This window comes from Ctenopharyngodon idella, chromosome 1 (genome assembly GCF_019924925.1).
Source record: "Ctenopharyngodon idella isolate HZGC_01 chromosome 1, HZGC01, whole genome shotgun sequence".
Lineage (NCBI taxonomy): Eukaryota > Metazoa > Chordata > Actinopteri > Cypriniformes > Xenocyprididae > Ctenopharyngodon > Ctenopharyngodon idella.
The window spans coordinates 35,404,612-35,425,264 of record NC_067220.1 but is presented as its reverse complement, the minus strand read 5'-3'; the positions used below and the strand labels follow the sequence as shown (position 1 = coordinate 35,425,264).

Sequence of the window (20,653 nt, the reverse complement as noted above, 5' to 3'; positions counted from 1 at the left end):
TCTGAGCTCTAGTGGCCCGATTTATGCCACACAGCCCAACATACAGACTAACTGACATTTTAATGCCCTTAAACTCAAAGATGCATGCACTTGGGAAAACCCCACAAGTTCAAGACATGTAAAAGAATCCGGAAGGACCTATATATTAAAGGAATGAGGGGGTTGGGCATGTTGAATGGATTCAAGACTGGGAGAAACTCCACTGGCTGCAGGCAAATACTTTTTAAGTGTCCTTTTAAGTGTCATTTGGCACTAAGGAGAAAAGAAGGAATTTATTCATTTTAATGTTGCCTGAATAATTACTTGCTTACAAAAATGTTCACTTATGAGATTATTACTATGTAATCTCACAACTTTTAACCAGCTCTGCCAGTAAAAAAAAAAAAAAAAAAAGCACAAAACAGCCGCCTCGGTAACTTACTCAACAAAACAATGTAGTCACTATGCGGCCCATGCAACAAAACTGGGCAAAGTATCTACTTGTGCCATGAGAAAATGTATACACTACTATTCAAATGTTTATGGTCTCCAAGATTTTTCCAATAAAATATCTTACTGAATATTTGTACTAACCAACATATCTGTTTTGACAGATGACACATTAACCTGAACAACCAAACAGAGAGCTAAAAAATTAAGATTCTCCAGCCTCAGTATCACCCAAGGTATTCATTGCTGATAATAAGTGAGCGAAAACTGTTTCAACTACTTATAATTGGTTTGCCTCCAATTTAAAGAAGGGTCAAAGTCAGGCTACAGTGAGCTGCTCAGAGACAAGGAGACAAAGTATGCATTTGTTACAAAATCACTTTCACCCCAGTTAACAGTCATAGCATTCCAACTGAGATTTGTGTTTGTGTTTATCAACCATAATGAGGGCAGACTGAATACACAAATGGTTTTGGACAGGTTAAGAAAAAAAAAAAAAATCCACCACCACAATCATTATGTATGCACTGCAATTCTGGACCAATATCAATAACCAATAATAAACAGCTTTTTGTGACTGATAGAACAGCCAATACTTTTACTTTACTTTATGAAATATGATCATACACTGTAAAAAAAAAAAAAAAAAAAAAAAAAAAAATATATATATATATATATATTTTCATGATTTATCATTACAACATTTTTTCTTTTGTCAAAACAGCTTCAATAATTAATGTGGTTCAGATAACATAATATTTTGAGTTCCTGTTGATTAAACCAATCGCCTTCATTGTATTAGCTTAAATTTGAATTTCTATGAACTCAAAATTAACAACCAGGAAACTTACTTTTTTAAGTTGAACCAACAATTCTTTTTTACAGCATAGTAATCAAACAGGAATTGGTAAAAGTATTAGAACATTTATTGTTGAAAAGGTCTCATGACTGAGACACTGAAAAACCAGTAAGGCATGAAGTAAAATAAGCAATTTATGAGTTCAAATAATGTGCTAATTCCATTTTTGGTATCAGTAATAATACATTGAATTCATCCAGTAATTGCAAATATCTGCTGCTATTTCAAATACACAGCTCCTTTTTTTTAAGTTGCAAATTGTACAATGGAGGTAAACAATTTAATGAGTGTAGTTACAGTATTGTTCTCATCCGACAGGGTTTCATGCTTCTGCAAACTCATTTCTGCATGTATTGTTTGTGCTGCTGCATTCCTTGTCCAGTTTTGCTTTGGTATGAGTTTGTTTCAGCAAAGAAAAAAAAAGAACCATTCAAAGAAAACTAGCTTTCGCACATAGATTTTCACGCAAATGTGATCCTGTGATTCTGAGAAAATGTTTCTTAAATGAGCAGTAGACATCTTTCCTTCCTGTCTCATTCTCGATGGCCAAAGTAAGAACTTTCATGAACTCTTGTCTGCAAAGGAAATCTCAAATAGTGAGCCAGTCAGATGGCCTAAAAGCATGTCAACTTCTCAAAAGTGTAAAGAGAGAAAGCTTGCAGAGGTCGCAACAGGGGCACCATGAAGGAAACCTCCTTGTATACCGGAGTGACAGTTTCACGCACCAACTTCTGCTGGGCAAGAGAGTCGCAGACACCAAATGTTATCCCGGAGCCACTGTCCTGCTGTGGAAACTACCCAAAATACAAAAGGGGTTTTTAAAGTGTCTGTCAGGCCATTGCTACCACCCAAAAAGAAGGGAAGTAAAACTAAACAGCTTCTTGATCCACAGGGTGCAATATCAAGTCCCTTTTCACCCCTACTTCCCATTATGACACCGAACTGACCAGACAAGGTCATTCTGCAATGTTCAGCTTGCCATAACAACACTTCCAAATGGTATTTTTACCTCTACTGAGGAGGAAAAGCATTTCAATAGTGCATTGAGTCACGCTTAGAGCTGAGAGGAAGTGCAGAGTGACATTGGAGTGGCCCTTACTTATTCAAAATTTGTTGCGTTTTACAATCCTTAATATACTCAGATGGGTTATAAAAAGAAAACTCTTAGGCTTAAAAGAGGGTTCTGACTAAACAATGATTCACTTACAGTGAGCCATGTGCACTTAAGCAGTAAATCACTTTTTGGTTTTAATAAAACAAAGTAACAAAACCTATTCTAGAGTGCCCTATTCGCCATCTACTTTATTTCCTTCTCAGCTTCAGGGTAAACCAAGGAGTGAGAAGTATCAAAAAAACAGACAAACTGGAGCACTTGAAGTATAATAAAGTACTTAAAGGACCCTTGTTAAAGAAAACAAATCTATTTCCATTTCCCACAAGATGACTTTCTCACAACACTATTAAATATCTATAATCGCTCAAAAACAAAATTACAGTAGATTTCATGAAATAACAATAAACAACATTTTTACTCTTACATATTGTTGCAATCATAGGGCACAATGTCACATTCCAATTTATGGGCGTTTGCTAAACCCTAATTGTAATTCCAAACCTACTGTGCCCTGATGAGAACAACATAAACACTGACAGTATGCCAGAAAACAGAGGAAAAGCCTGATTAACCACCAACAAATCTTCCCAAGAGAGAACAACCCACCAGCAGAGTGGGAAAAAAATAGAGTGCATACATCACATACATTGAATTCTTCCAGCTGAAGTCAATGCAGGCCTTGTGTCAAAGTCAAAGCATCTGTCTGGTCATCATTCACATTAGCAGATCACAACTGGTATATTTATTCAATGCTAAATCGACATAGTGATGCTTTCAGTGCACCCATGACATCTGTCTGGGGAAAATGTATGTAAGGTTCACTCAAGATGGCAGTGGTTTTCAGAGTTTCGTTTCAGAGTTCTGTAAAAAGAGAAAAGTTGAGGAGGCTTCTAGGCTTATTCATGATAAAACACGGCTATGACCGCTTCACCCAAAGATTCTGTGTATCACTACACCCATAGCAACCACTCTTAGCAACGTAAACTGTATGTTCTCAATTGATATTGTTCATTGAAGCTTGCTGTATTATGCAGAAGAGTATTGTGAGAAAGAGATCGAGTGAGCGAGTTTATTACCTGCATTCAGATTTAGCATTTTCCTTCAATTCAGTCCTATGTTCATAATAAAAAATATGTTTAAATGTCCGCTGCAATATCTTGTCCTTTTAACAGTTAAGGGGTTTTCCCGTGACTGACAGCGCTAGTCAAAGCATTTGTCAGTTGCGTCTTGTTCCGTGTTCACAACAATTCAGTATTTTCAATATAAAAGTCTCCACTACTGACTGACACACTCATAAAGACGCCATCTAATGATGTAATAATGTAACTTCTGTTGCTGTTCACGGTCAGGGACTATTTTTTCCGGCGGAAGGAAGGCTTTTAGTGATTTTACTTCACGAAAGTTGCATTGATACATATTTGTGGTAACCGTTTTATAAAAGCAATAAGGTACTCGAGGCTAGCGCTGTAACGTGAATAACTCCGCTTCAGCCGTGACTGATTCACGTTACAGCACAGCCTCTCGTAACTTATTGCTTACATGTAGCACAGGGGTTAGAATTCAGAACAACAAGATCCACGAGTTTTGTGCACAAAGTTTAGAAATGTATTGTGCAGTCAACCCAAGAAACTTTCATTTTAAGGCCTGAATACTACATTATAGGGCAATTAGTTAACTTCAAATGTCTTTAAACCAAATTATATTATGCAGGTAGTTAGCAAGCTTGAATAATATAACTATTCAGCTAGCTAACAATTATTCAGCTAGGTAACCAACTTTAACTAACTTGCATAGCAAAATTCTTTTAAACTATTGCTTCACCATGAAAGTAGTTGACCTAAAGAGGAAAATGACTTGTAGAAGACTACAATTTATACTAATATCCATTATAGCATCATCTGTGATAAAGCTGAGAATGTAATGCACAGATGTGTTATGTTATGAATCGAGCGTTTGAGTTCACATGACTGGATTTTAGTTTCACATTTAATTTTAACCATTTAAGTCAGTTGTCATTTAGCAGATTATATATCCAAACTAAGCTACTGTACAATACACTTATTTCAGAAAACTTTCTCAGGTTTCAAACCTACAACCTTTTTGTTTACCAGTCCAGATCTTTAACCACCAGGCCACACCAACCACATATTTTACAAGAGAAATGCTGTTATTACTTAGCAATTCCATGTTTGGCCACCCCCATATTACTGTTTTCTGGAAAAGTCTAAAACATCCTAACAATAAAAGCTGGAAATTTTGTGACCCCAAGTAAATGTCCATGTTTGTTACCAGGGAGGGCAAAAAATCCTTCTGAGATTTAAAAAAAAGCACCTGGGTATTTTTGGGATAGAATATAAGAAACTTTCTCTTTCTCTGTCTTTAAGCCACCAAGACAATTCTCCATATACTCTAAGGATATGCAACTTTCTGACATTTAACTTCACTTTCAAATTTGCTCATGAGTCATGTCTCACTTTGACGCTCAACACAGACGCAAAAGGAAGCATTTATTGCTGTAAAGAGAACTATAATTACACACTCTGTGCACAACCCTGATTGCTAAAGTGTTTGCATAGCCAGTGATGCAGTGAAACCTAGTGAAGCAGACCATCAGCACACACCTTTATAATGACCTCTCTTACGTTGTCTGGCAGCTAAGGACCCAGTGGCACTCTTTAATGCATAGATATTTCACACATCCACTGAGTGGCCCAAACGTATTATAAATAAATTACATTAAAATGGACATGTCAACATTTTAAACTTTAAAGTGGACCTTCTAAGCGCCATGCCATTGCGCTCTTCAAATGTTATACACAGTAAACACTCAACTCACAATTGACATGTTGCTAAGCTAATACTCTAACATGCAAAGAAAAATGCATAGTTTAGACAAATATTGGACATATTGGATATATTGGATATATACCCCAAGCCAAATCCAAGAATAAACTGATGTGACATCATTTTGAACAAAATCAGACGAAAATGAAGTTCCTTTGGAGTTTATTTCAGGAGTTCGAAACAGTCTGCCAAAGCGACCTTTCTGGTAAAGTTTTCTTTTCACAGTGCATTTTGGGATTGCCTTCTATGCAAATGATACATGTGATTCTTAGATTTGGGCAAAAAATATATAAGCATACTGTTACTGTCAACCTTTTGCGTCAAACCAAAAGTGTACCTATAATTCCCTAAAATATTAGGTAAACAGACATTAGATTACTAGGTTTTGTAACAAAGATAAACTATATAATTTTCCTTTACGTAAACTGTTTATTCAGCTTTTCATTCTATGACAGTAAAATCCATTCAACAAAACAAGGCAAAAATAACCCTACTACTCATAATGACACCACCCTTTTTACTTGTGTAACTCCCATAAAAAAAAAAAAAATTAATATGTCACATGAATACTTGTTTTCACCTTTGCCTGTAAACTAAAATATCCCTTCATGGGAACACAGTCGAGCAGAAAGACGACTCCTCACAGAATGCTTCTGGTAATCTTCCATCATAGGGAGGGTATAGTTACCCCCTACCATCAAAGGAGGAGCTCAATATCTCAAGGCTTAAGAACTGCAAAACCATGTTTTTACTGTAAACATGCCCCTACTGAACAGCAAACGTTAACATAATTGGGTGATTGTTCCTTTTTTACAGCCGCCTGGACTCCAAACACGATCAATGTGGCTATATTAGTGATATTAGTTCAGATAATTAGTATTCCTGATGACTGTCAGTAAAAAGGGGCATTGGAAAGAGAAATATTTTTATGCAATGCACATGATTCTGTGTTTCTAAAAAAGTATAGTCTACTGACCGTTAAAGGCTGAAAAAGTTGAATTGCTCAATATCCTTCTATTCACTGGAGACCTTTAAAACAGGAACATGCTTTGCCAGAAGTTGAGACTGATTTTTAGATAGTTTTCTTTTTTATCATTATGCATTTTTTTGTCTATTTTTCTTTATGTCTGGCTATCTGTTTTCACTCTTTCACAACAGAGTCCCAAGCCAATTTCCAGCGGATTGTGGCAAGCCCCTGCACCAGAACAAAGGCTGCTGTCTGAATCTGAAGTGGAAATTTCCACTGGGTCTTGAGCTCTGGCTATCCCAGTTGCACATTTGAAACTTAATATTACAACAAAACTAGAGGGCCTCCAGCTGCGTAAGGGGGAGTGGTGTAGGTCTTGACAGTGTCTGTGTCAGGATAGTGAGAATATGTGGTCATGAGTTTATTATCTCTTCTTACATGTAGTACCTAACAAGATTTGATTTGAACCGTGTCAACAGTAGCAGTTAAAATCACAATTATGAAAAAGAAAAAAAGAAAAGCCTGAAATTACAAAGCTTGCTTTTCAAGGCTTCAACTCAGCTGAGAGAGTAACAGATCTTATCAGACAGTGACTTCTAACACTGGCATAAACAAACACTTTTCTTATCAGTGTTACGAGTAAATCTACTCTTTCGCTATTTTCCACCTATAGTTTACACCTGTATTTAGCGTCTTCCACTTTTGATCCGATCGACCAAAACGCATCTTAAAACCAGGTGTAAACAGGGCCTTTGAGCAACTCTAACTTGCAGAGTCCAAATCAACTCACAATTCAACTTGAAAACTCAAAAAGCTTGAGATTAATTAAGTTACCTTGCAATTTTTTACTCACAAAAATTAACAACCCAACATTTATGTATTTATGTACATGTTAATCATCCCATTAATGTGGACACTGCTTGTAAAAGAGGCAAGGACACATTAAATTAATCAAAAGTGGCACTAAAGACATTTATAATGTTACAAAATATTTCTATTTCACCTAATTGCTGTTCTTTTGAACTTTCTATTCATCAAAGAATCCTGAAAAAAAATGAATCAAGGTTTTCACAAAAAAATATTAAGCAGCAGAACTGTTTTTAACATTGATAAAAAAAAATAAAAAAAAAGTTTCTTGAGCACAAAATCAGCAATTATAATGATTTTTGAAAGATCATGTGACACTCAAAACTAAAAAATTCAACTTTGCCATCACAGGAATAAATTGCATTATACAATTTATTACAATAATAAAAAAGATTTTAAATTGTAATAATATTTCATAATATTACTTTATTGTTTTTACTGTATTTTTGTATTTTGTATTTTCAAACCTATGAATGATTGTGTGCATCTTATCTGTCAGGGCCATAAAATGGGTTTGATGAATAAATAGCTGTACAGATCTGAAGCCATATATAAAATTAAATAAATATAAGAAAATTATTCTAGAGGTCAGTTCTGCAGAAACATTGAATTCTTAACCTTCCTCTGTTTTTCTGAGCAAAAGCAAACTTGTAGGCTACATCTCCTACTAAAGCTCTGATCTCTATGTGCAGCAGACCTTCATCACATTAATTCAGAACTTAGTTTGTGCACAATAACAGAGAGAGACACCTCGTATCAATGCATCCATCTCTATTATCATCTAAATCATCAAACATAAGTATAAAAAAAGAAAGGTTCCTTAATGTAGTTGCCCTTGGCTCGGTGTTTGTGGGCAGAGAGATTAAGGGTGCTTTCACTCTGGCAGTTTAGTTTGAAACGGGGCACGGTTTGCATAAAAATTGGTAATGTGAAAGCTGTCATGCGGACCCGGGAGCGCACTGGGTTTACCGAACCCGAGACCACCTGTAGGAGATGGTTTGAGTTCAGTTGCAATGGAACTGTGGTGCAATTTGTGTGAATGTGAAAGCAACTGGGACTCGGATGCACACTTGTTCAGGAAGTGAAGTAACCTGCACATGTGTTTTAACCAAAGACAACGTCAATAATTCAACAAACTGTGATGATTTACCTTGAATACGAGCGTGAGTGAGCATGCAGTGTAATCAAGCCGAGTGAGTGCAATCAGAGTGGCAAATGAATGGCTCACAATTCGCTGTCTCTTCAGAGCTGCTCATGCGATGCACATACAGTAACGCAAGTGTCATTCACTCTGCTGCGCATAACACCAAATTAATAACAAAAAACTATATACTGACCCGCATTCTGTTTTGCGATGACGTAAGATGAACGCAAATATAACAGGGTGCGAAAGTGTGAAACCAGAACAACGCTAAAGGGGTACTGGTGTTGTGATGAATTTTAACTCTCTGCTAAATTATAACCCCCTCATTGGGGCCGCTACCTGGTTGCCTAATCCTAACCCCAGCCACCCCCACACCTAATTGACTGAAGGGGCTGTTTACACAACACAGTTTTTAACTAAAAATGGAAAACTTTTTATGCGTTTTGGCTGTTCATTTACACGATAATGGCGTTTTGGGGGCCTGAAAACATGAGCTTTTGAGAAAGGGTATCAAACTACAAGTTTTTGAAAACGAAACCATGTAAACTACAAAAACGCGTATTTGTGAAAACGGTGACGTAATGCGCATATATATTACGTTTTCATTCTATAGGTGCGTTCTAGTGACCTCGCCAACTACTGGCCTGGTATGCATTATAGAGCGCTTTTAGTCATTATTGTGGATCCGTGTGAATGGAGATTGTTTTGACAACGTTGTCATCATGCGCATGCATATTTTATTTTCAGTCTATATGCGCGTAGAGTTTCTTTACAAAGTGACCTCGCCAACTACTGGCCTGGTATGCACAATACTGTGTTTTACGCGTTTTTGTGTGAATGGGGATTGTTTTGACAACGTTGTCATCATGCGCATGCATATTTCATTTTCAGTCTATATGCGCGTAGAGTTTCTTTACAAAGTTACGTCGCCAACTACTGGCCTGGTATGCATAATACAGTGTTTTTAGTCGTTCTCGCGGATCCATGTGAATCGAGATTGTTTTGACAATGTTGTCATCATGCGCATGCATATTACATGTTCAGTCTACTGTATATGTGCATAATGTTTATTTACAAAGTGACATCGCCAACTACTGGCCTGGTATGCATAATGCAGCGTTTTTATTCATTTTCGCTGTTCCGTGTGAACGGGGATCATTTTGACAACGTTGTCGTCTATACACGAAAAAAGCAAAGGACAAAACTTTTCCATTTTTAGTACATTGTTGTCGTGTAAACGTACCCTCAGTCAGGGGGGTAGTAATCTGACGAGGGTCAGAATTCGCCACAACACTGGGAACAATCGCGCTTGGACTCTGACCGCAGCAAACGCACCCAGTGTGAAAGCCTCCTAATACAGTGTTTAATCCAGGGCAATAATGTTACTCCAACAGCTAATTAATCCACTTTAGGCAGAAGCTGAGCTGCAGGTGAGGGATTAGATAGGACAGAGAAGACAAACCAAACCCATATGACTTTATGTCAACCAGTACAAAAGTAGAAATACTGTCCTTTTCTGTTTTATAGAAGAAAGAATGTCATATGGGTGTGGAACAACATGAGGGTGAGTAAACAATGACAGAATTTTTATTTCAAGGTGAAAGGGAATATGCACTGCCGAGTTGACTAAGCACTGGAAGAGAGAAGATAAGATTTATATGTCCAGAATGAATACTGTACATGCAAACAAATAGCTTATCTTGCAATAATTCTCTCTAATGCTCTGCTGTGCTGAAAGTGCAAGCTGGCCTGTTCTACTGATCTGAGAGCATATCTGCAGTCGCTTTAATGAGGAATTCGATGATCCTAAATCTACTAAGAGGGCAAGTGTCCTGTCTTGTGAGCTTAAACAGTAACATGAGATGGTACAAACAAGTTGTAGAAGTGACACCAGCAGCTGTTGCCCCTAATTTACTCTCTCAGACGACATTCACCACAGGGCTTCCTCATAAACAACTTTGTATTTTGTTTTGCCATAGTCTTTCTTTTGGTCTTATTTCTCATCTTCTGTTCATCATGTGGCCATGTATATACGCAAATATGCACACAATAACTCTTAGGTACAGTATTACTATTACAAAACTATCTTATGCTACAAAATCAGCATTTCTAAAACAGCACTAAGTGATTTTCTCTCTCAAAAAAAACCACCAGATAGCGGAAATACCAGAGTAAGTCATTAAAAAGACTTACAGGCTGTTGAAAAAAGACATTATGTAGGCGAGCGATCTCAGCTGAGTGATCATTCATACAAGAGACAGTTTTATTCCTTCAGAAATATACTGTATGGAGAATCTGTATAGCTGCATTTTGGTGATCAGTTAAACTTAAATGACCAGACAACTCAGCTATCAAATATGTTGTAAAGCATTATGATAACACTTACACTGGCAGATATATCATCTTTGTGGATTTTAGGCAGGATTCAGAATTCAGGAGCCTGTAAAACATGATGACTAATTCACATCTGTGTCTTTGAAAGTTACGTAATCTTTTTTTTTTTTTTTTTTTTTTACATAAAAGAGTATTGAGGGGAACAAACATGCAAATCCAGCTGATGACGAATCGCTTCACTATCCAGGATGTGTTTCCACATATATTCTACCTGAATAAAATAATTTCCAGTCAAAAAGAAAGCAATAATTAGGCTTGGAATTAACTACACTTACCACAGATGACCCATGAGTCATTTCTGGCATGTGTAAAACTATTCATTAGCATCATGCACGACTCAAAGACAGGCTAGTATCTGTTCAGCAGCTCATTTGCATGTTAAGTAACCTCAAAGTTATATTAGCAAAGCTGAATATTTGTTAGTCATAAGCATACAGTAACATACAAACATTCTGTACATGATTACAAAGCAAAAACATCAGAAATGTCAGCATGTTGAAATATCATAATAAACTTGCATGTATCTGAACGCAGAGTGAAAACAGATCACGGGTCAATTGCCCGTGAATAAATTGCTTTCAACAGTGAGCTGTGGGCAAATGTTTATAGTTTTTGAGCGCTGCTCCACATTAGGTCGCACTATTGACCTCTTCACCATAGGGAGCTGTTCCTTTCATTGTCTAGTACCAAGCAGCCAGGATGGCAAAAGCTGGACATTGTGCACAAAAACAAGTTCCTGATTAGTTCTTATTACATGCCGTACATGTCGTTCAGCCAGCTAGACTGAAAAACGGCATACACCAGAGACCAGAACTACCTGCTTGATGATGTGAGAGATGCAATTAAAGTAAATGAATTCCTTGCAATGACAAATTAAGCAGAATTCTGTTCTTTGGAGCTCTTTGGTTCAGAGGCAGTGCTAAAGTTTACATGTGCACTTTAAAAAATAAGTGGTAAATCAGTGGTTCACAATCTAAAACAAACCCAAAACTGTGGTGGGCCACAACCCAAAATGGGTTGCAGTTGCAGGTTTGTTCTGATAGGGTCATGGACGTTGTTAAATAAAAATAATAACAAGCTATAATTGTGCATAACTATAGGACAGCAAACTTGCCTTTCACGTCACCAAATTAGGTAAATATAACATGGACATATGTTCATCACCTAAAAAACATGACTAAATCTAAGTTAAAAGAAAGTAAAACCCATAATATAAGTTTAATGTTGGACAGACGTGGAAAAAATGTTAAGGCATATGTGTCATGTAAAAAATCTCAAGGCAAAATGAAATAAAGTGTCAGCGCAGCATAACTAAACATTCTCCAGCGCTGGAGTTCATAATGAAGTGCACCGATTACTATTGTGTTTACATTGTGTAACAGAAGCACGTGGGAAACAAACAGCTGGGGTCAGGCCAGCACGCGACTAGAACATTCTGCTCACGCGCTTTCTTTATTATCATTATGACGTCGAGAAGTTTGACACAAATGAATGAACGAGCATTCAGCAAAAAAAAGAGCCTGCCGCAGTAGCAGACTCTAACACACAGCGGATAAAAGGCCTCAGTGCTGCTCAAATTCAAACGCAGAGTCGTTATGATTTAGTTTCGATTAGTATACATTGCTGGATGTATTACTCCGGATATATTTGTATTCGTCTGATAGTAGGCGGTGTCTCTGCCATCTGAGACTATACAGAGAAATGAAAGCTTTCTGCTTGTAGAAGCAAAAGTACATATGTCTAATTGTAATTAACATAAACATTAAACGTCTATTACCACCATTAAACACTTAGAGAAACTTAAATTAGCTCACTAGCCATTCTGCTATCCGCAAGAGTAAAAGGAAGTCCGACTCATTTCTGCGATTCGATTCGTTCGAACAGTTCGTTTCAAAGAATCAGTTAAAAAGGATTCAGAGTTATTTTCGTTATGACGTAATCAGTCATCCCGTGGTCCCTGACATATAATATGCTTCAATAAAGTATAGTGTAAGCACATATTACGTGTTTATTACATTTTATTAATAGCCTACTAATAAAACTATTTAGTACACCCCAGGGTTTCGCAGTAACATACATTTCATGTTGAATTTAATAATAATTTTAAACTCTAATTTAATCTCTTAACTGGAAAGTTTATTCAAGCTTAGATAAGTGATAATAATAGTGCTATTAATTAAAGTCGACACTTGCTTCGTAATATATTTCCAGGCTGCATTTTATATTATGTAACATTTAAGCTATTTTTTTTTTAAGTAACTTTCATAGTTTTCGCATTATCCATGAAATGGGCTCAATTTAAAATCACCTCATATGGGATTATAAATTGGAAATGTTCGAAAGAGGCGTTTCTCGCTTCAATGAGTCGACGAGTTGATTCAAGGACCGCACGGACTGATTCAGTCCGTGCGGACGTGAACGGACCGGTTGCAAAACGGTTCAATTGAATCATTATATGGATCCGACTCAAAAGAACGATTCGTTACGGATCCGAACACCGCTAACCAGCAGGCTAACGGAGTCTATAACGTTACAAGACATCAGGTTATGTATTGTAACCTTCAGTTTAAATCTCGCGCTTTAATCAGTTCACTCGAAGAATAAATGATTCCAAGGAAGAATGTCTGTTTATGATCGTGCAACCGCCATATGACAGTATTTATTTATTTGCTCATGTGGAGGTGTAGTATTATAGACTTACCAGCCGTTTCTCCGCCACTCCTCCCTCCTGCTCGATCACAAACCCAAACAGATGAAAAGAGCTCAAATTCAGTGCCTCCGCAATGTAATACACCTCCAACCTTTTTCTAACAACCGACCATAGATGAATCAATCCAGTTGTTTAATCTGCAGAAATTCGAGCGCGATATTAACAAATCAATAATCATATAAACACAAGCATCGTAGGCTTTAAGTTCACAGATGCTTGTAAAACAAAAACTAAAATCGCTTCCCAGGTGGCTTGAGACTGTAGTGAAGTGTGTGCGCTCCTGATATACGTCTGCATGAGGTGGTAGATTGAGATTTTTGGTGGTGAATATGAACTCTGCACGTAGCTCACGACACGAGCAGGTCCCTCCTCCTTCATCACAGAGAGAGAGGAGTCCAGTCTATGGTGTGGGGAGGGATGCGGATGCTTTTAGAGAGGGAGGGGCAGATGCATACGTACTAGCTCCTGCTGTATCTCCTTGCATAGACTGTATGGACATTGTATCCTCCTGAGATCCAGCAATTCCTTTTTGTCCAGTGTGGTGTACATATTTTATACTGCTTATAATATAAGTATAGGCTATAATGTAATATAATACACCCGCAACCCTATATTGGATAAGTATTTTAGAGAATATATAATATAATATAATATACTCGCAAGTTGCAACCCTACATAGGATAAGCGGTTTGGAGAATATATAATATGATTAGTATAATATAATGTAATGTAATGTAATATAATATACTATAATACACTCGCAAGTCGCAACCGTAGGATAAGCGGTTTGAATATAATATAATATAATATAATATAATATAATATAATATAATACACTCGCAAGTCGCAACCGTAGGATAAGCGGTTTGGATATAATATAATATAATATAATAATACACTCGCAAGACGCAACCCTAGGATAAGCGGTTTGAATACAATATAATATAATATAATATAATATAATATAATATAATATAATACACTCGCAAGTCGCAACCGTAGGATAAGCGGTTTGGATATAATATAATATAATATAATATAATATAATATAATATAATATAATATAATATAATATACACTTGCAAGTCGCAACCCATAGGATAAGCGGTTTGAATAAAATAAAATAAAATAATAAAATAGCCTAATAAACTCACAAGTCGCAACACAAGCAGTTTGGGGAATGGATAATTATTTAATGGATATTAATATCTTTTTATTTGTATTTATAATTAACATGAAAACCTTTGGCATTTTTATATGAAAGTAGCAATCATATTTGATGAATCTAGGGCAGTCTTAGAGAGTTCGAATCAGTGCCCAGTGCAAACCATTTTGGATTCAACCGTCTCTGGAAGGCACAGTGAGTGGGCACACTTGGTTGAGACATAGCCATGCGCGTGTGCCAGTGCATGCCAATGAGGTGCCACTGACAGACACATATTGTACCAGAGCCAACTGAGCGGAATCATGGGAACCCATGAATAGCTGCCTGGGGGTGGGTCGAGAGACCGGGATGGCAGTGCTTACAAAGCCCTATTGAGGCCCGCACACCGGGCACTAGACTGGCACTGAATCAAGTGACATGTGGGGTATAAAGAGTGCACGGAGGCAGGAAGCATTATCCTTGGTACAAACCAATGAAGTAGAATGGAGTATTACACTATAGGCCTATATGGTATCCGGACCTCTGGAATGACGGTTAAAGTGATCTCAGACTACCACAGCAGGTCAATCTTTCTGCCCCGTATTCAATGCTTACCAAAACATTCTGATGTCACAATGCTTAAACATGTTCTAAAAGTAGTGGTATGGTGTGTCCCTTTAACACGCAGTGCTCAAAATCCTATGTCATTTGCTTGTCTTTTAATAATGACTTTGAGATTAAGGTGTATGTAAATGTGAAGTTTGTTGAGCGTTTCTCTTTCCATTAAAATTATGTTTTGAATCTCCCCAATAGCCAAAAGGAATATTGATTTCCTTATTTGATCTGTTAATTAACATCTCTATTAAATGTGCAGATATTAATTTCATAAAGACGCAGTGTCTTTTATGGACACATAAGTGCTGATTTCACAATGTGATTCAAATTACAAAGTGTCCAAGCACTTAGCTGTGGCGTTCTTTTTCATAGCTTGTGATTTGCAATATAGCCCCACAATAGTAGAGATGTCAGTCAAAGACTGTTGATGAAGTTTACAGAAAAAGAATCCATTGGCCCTTGTAATTGAAATTCTAGGAATCCTTTGAAACTCTGATTTCTGCCATACACAGAAGTGAAACCAAATCATGTAAAGAGGCCACTGTGACGAACACTTCCTGTTGACTTTGTTTTTTTTGTTTTGTTTTTTTTTTTTTTTTGTATGAAAAGGATGTGTAGGTAGTTCTATGACTCATTTTGAGAAAATGAACAGAGAACAGGGCATTGTGAGACAGCAGGGGAGCTTTATCTATAGTCTTAATGGTCTCTATACAAGCTGTTTAGATCTTACTGCAGACCTACTTCTGATTTGTATGTGAACGCCCTCTAGTGTTTACAAATTACACTCAGAAAAAAATATATAAAAGCTGTCACTGGGGCAGTTCAGATTTCGGTAGCCTACTAATATGTACACTTTAGAAAATAATAATTACCTTTAAGGTAGATACACCCTTACACCTAAAAGAGCGTGTATTGGTATATGCACCCTAACATACACCTGCGCTCGAAGAGTGAATAAGGTACAAAGGTATACCTTTGGAAGAGGTACCTGCCTCAGTTACAGCTTCAGTTACAGCTTGTGTACCTTTTTTTTTTTTTTTTTAGTGTACATTTGGGCATTTGGGATATGCATCGCCATAACACACACACACACGCACACACATGCATATTGTTTTATAGGGGCTTTCCACAGACTTAATAATTTTTATACTGTACAAATTGTATATTTTATCCTCTAACCCTAACACTAGAAAAATGCTGGGTTAAAAACAATCCAAGTTTTCATTGAAAATAGGCAAACCTAGGTTGTTTTAACCCAGCGGTTGGGTTAAATTTTTGCCCAACATCCTGGGCAGTTTTATTTAACCCACCTATTGTTTAAAAATGACTATATGGCTGGCTTAAATTGAACCAAAAATAGGTTGGAAATTAAAAATCAGACACATAATTACTAGAGGCAACAATAATAATCAAAATGTGAACAATTATTAGTAACCAATTTAATCAATATTTATTGTTTAATTATTATTACTAAATGTAAATTTATTAAACATATAACAAAATGTTAATTTCCAACATACTTTGGGGTTCATTTTAAGCAAGCAATACAGTATTCTTTAAACAATAGTTGAGTTAAATAATACTACCCAGCAGGTTGGGTGAACATTTAACCAAACCGTTGGGTTTGTCCATTTTCAACCCAACTTGGGTTGTTTTTAACCTAGCATTTTTTAGAGTGCATCCATCACAGAAACTTTCTCCATTTTTACATTTTCTAAAAACATCATTGGGGTGCTAGGGGCGAGTGCCACCCCACGTACTTTTGGTTTTGGATAGGCAGTGTAGGTTAGTTTAGGGCGTCTCGGATGCTGAAGACTTTTCTTTTTCACATCTTCTTTTTGTAGTTAGTCTTAGGGGATATTTATAAGTTAGACTTGTTCGGTTTTTTAACTTTCTTTTCTTTGGCGCTGCCCGCGTCCAAACCCCCCGTCTTTTTGTACGATTGTTTCTGTAAATACAGTATATATATTTTCCACTATTTTTGTTTATTTATGCTTTACCATTATACCTTTATACCTTTACTTTGTATGCATGTTTAATAAATTTTTTTATTGCACTATATCGTCTGATTTGTCCCGCACATTGTTTATATGTGTTTCTTTTTAATGCCAATTTTAAATGTTATACCCCTGTTACCCCTAGACCATTCGGGGGTCATAACAGTATGATTTATAAGCTGGTTTCCTCATGGGGACCAAAAAATGTCCCCTCAAGGACAAGGATTTCAGGTATTGCCATCTTTATGGGGATACCTACCCATAACGTTGGTTTTACCAGGATCAAACACACACACATTATGTGTTGCACAACATAGTATCTGCCATCACTATTAGTGTAGCCTTCAGATTCAGTGCTAAATGCCCTTGATATTGTACACACATCGCACATACTTTAAAGATAAATACCCATGTTATCTCAGTCTAATTTTTTTAGGTTTTTACATAGAGATACTACCGTTTAAATGTTTGGGGTCGGTAAAATTTTTAAATGTTTTTGAAAAAAAGTCTATTCTGCTCACCAAGGCTGCATTTATTTGATAAAAAAATAAAGTAAAACAGTAATATTGTGAAATATTATTACAATTTAAAATACCTGTTTTCTATTTTAATATATTTTTAAGAATAATTTATTCCTATCAAGGTAAAGTTGAATTTTCAGCAGCTATTATTATTATTATTATCTTCTTTGTCATATGAAACTTTAAAAATCATTATATTATACTGATTTGTTGCTCAAGAATTTCTTATTATCAGTAGGAATATATATATATATATATATATATATATATATATATAAACAGCATGTTGAAACATGTTGAAAACAGTTGTGCTGCTTAATATTTTTGTGGAAACCATGATACAGTTTTTTTTTTTTCAAGATTCTTTGATAAAAAGAAAGTTCAAAATAACTTTTTGACAAATATTTTGTAGCATAATGTGTTTACTGTCACTTCTGATTGCATTTTTGCTGACTAAAAGTATTAATTTCTCAAAAACTCTTTTTTGAACAGTAGTGTATGTAACCACCAGATTGTGTCAAACTAAAGTTGCCATATTTAAATAATCTTTCAAGAAAAATACACTGAACTGCATTCTAATTAAGAAATCTCTGAAAAAAATCCTGGCATCAGTGTTCTAATCACTGTGTTTATTTGCTAAATATGATTATCTAAAGATAAATTGACACAACAAACACACCCCAGGCTGTCATTTTTGTTTGTTGTTTTGTATTTTGGTTGGAGCATCAGCTGTTCTAACAGTTATTGGGAATGTTATTTACACACCTGAAGGCAACAACTGACCTTTAACCAAGAAACTTGACAGAGGTCATGGCTGGGAAGAAGTGGAGCTCATTCACGTCAAGATGAAGCTCGAGGGTGAACAGCGAGTTTGATTTGTCAGAGAGGCACTTAAAAATTCTAATACCTGTTTTTAAAAGGAAAAAAAATATTAAGAAAAATGTAGATTAAGAAATTGGTTAAGAAAAATGATTATCTGTTGCAGTAGAGAACAATAGGGGTCGAACACTGATCCCTGTGGAACACCAGCGCTGCAGGGTGAGGAGATTGAACATTTGCTCATTCCAGTTTAAAAGGTAATGTACTCACCCTCATGTTGTTCCATTTTCTTCCATGGAACACAAATATTTTAAGGAATGCTGGTACCAAATAGTTTTGGTTACCATTGACTTGACTTCCATTAACAAAACAACAACAACAACAGCAAAACTTATGCTTCACAAAGAAAGTAAAACAGATATGAAGCAACATGAGGGTGAGTAAATGACAGAATTTTTATTTTTTGGGTGAATCCCTTTATTAAGTTTCCCTTCATTGTAATAAAAGACATGTATCCTACAACATCACCCCTTAATTAAATATTTTTAGACTAAAGTCATCTGTTTGTTTGATGAATACATATCAATAAAGAATTGTTTCCATAACTGAAATGCTTTCTCTTCTCTGTTCTACAGCTATGTATCCTCTAGGTGGCAGCACAATTCACTTCATGCTTATGAATTTTATAGAACATGGGATCCCCAGCATATGAAGCTTGATATAACTAGCGTTTTACCTATAATAGTAATGACTTGACAGCAGACATTACACACACACAGTGTCCATTTTCATCTGTGATTTGGAGCTGCACTGATGGTAATGATCCATCAGAGAAAGTGTGAATGACTGATCCGCTCTTTCAGGAGCTAGAGAAGATGTATGAAGTTTCCATGGTTTCTGTAGAAAATAAAACAGATTATTTTTTTATTTATTTATTTATTTATTTTACAGAAGCAATCACAGGCAGCAGATATATTCATAACTGCAATGACTAGAGGAGATTTACTCCAACAGTTTCAAAGATACATTCTACACTTCATTCATGTTTTTTTTTTTTTTTTTTTGCTAGATATTTACTTGAAAAATCTGTAATGGTGTTTGTTTTTAAACAAAAAAGTATGGCTGAAAAATGCAAATGCTAGAACAGATATGAATGTGAAACTAGTCATTGTGGGTAAACAGGTGCAAAGACAGCTGTCATTTCACATTACTAAATCAGAGGTATTAAAAAAGAACAATTCTAAGCAGCAGTCTGTACAATGCATTCAAAGATGGTATCCTTTTCAAGGCACGGTTAACAGAAGATGCCATACCCCTCAAATAATTGGTTGTTTGCTAGCCGTTAGAGGACACTTCACTCCAGACATTTCACAGTTGAGCCTGTGGCATTACTTACAGCTAGAGAACAGTTGCATAACACATCATCATGGTCTCTTTTGCTAATGAAGAGATGTGAACACTGAGCTCTTTGACTTTCCTACACCAGTGTAAAGTGCTGTCAGTCTCTCTCAATTCACGTTTTACATGCATGTACATTGTTTTACGGTCAGGTCAATTAGCTGTGGATTTGCAAAAGCTGCTTCTAAACAATTTAAGGGTAACATTGCAGCATGCATATTAGTCACATAAACAGTGCTTGGTAGATTACTTACATATAGTAGTTCATTACATATTGAAAATTACATGGTGAAAATAGTTAGTAATCTGTTACATTACATGTATTCTGACTACTTTTTGATTACTTGTAGATTACTTTTTAGATTACCTAACTCATTTAACATATTAATTTGAATAGGACAATCTTATTGATACCACACAGAAAGAAAATATATTCCACAATATTAAGGGCATTAAACATGACTTTACATCAGGGTTTCTGAAGGAACTGCAGGAGGTTAGTGAGTTCATGAAAAGATATCAACACATATTAAAAAAAAATTACATTTTTTATTTAGTTTTTTCCCTGCATGTCATGTGACCATTAATCAATAGTTTGAATAATAACTCGAGACATTGTTTTTTAATTTAATGCGGTTAGTATTGTTTGTTTTGGTTTAAAATTGGCATACAAATATATGATATTAAACATAACTTCACAATATAAGCAGAATATTTAACCTTCAAGCAAAAAATGTTACACAACAACTATAAATCTTGTTTTGTTTTTTGTTTTTTATGATTCCCAGGTTATGATTCACTAGAACTTATTTTCACTCCCAAAGTTCTATA

General features: G+C 35.9%; 1 protein-coding gene across 3 annotated transcripts in view; it reads right to left on the bottom strand.

Moving 5' to 3' along the window:
• Positions 1 to 13,720, bottom strand: part of rnf24 (ring finger protein 24) — a 34,995-nt gene extending 21,275 nt beyond the window's left edge. Inside the window, exons 1-3 of one of the 3 annotated variants that reach the window (XM_051891909.1) lie at positions 13,320 to 13,720; positions 10,767 to 10,829; positions 10,611 to 10,664 (exon numbers count right to left, since the gene is read on the bottom strand). In XM_051891909.1, coding sequence (XP_051747869.1) covers positions 10,611 to 10,664; positions 10,767 to 10,768 — 56 coding nt within the window. In that variant the 5' untranslated portion in view covers positions 10,769 to 10,829; positions 13,320 to 13,720. The remainder of the gene's footprint in view (positions 1 to 10,610; positions 10,665 to 10,766; positions 10,830 to 13,319) is intronic. The other 2 variants (XM_051891918.1, XM_051891928.1) reach the window with 2 other exon arrangements.
• Positions 13,721 to 20,653: the final 6,933 nt, after the last annotated feature.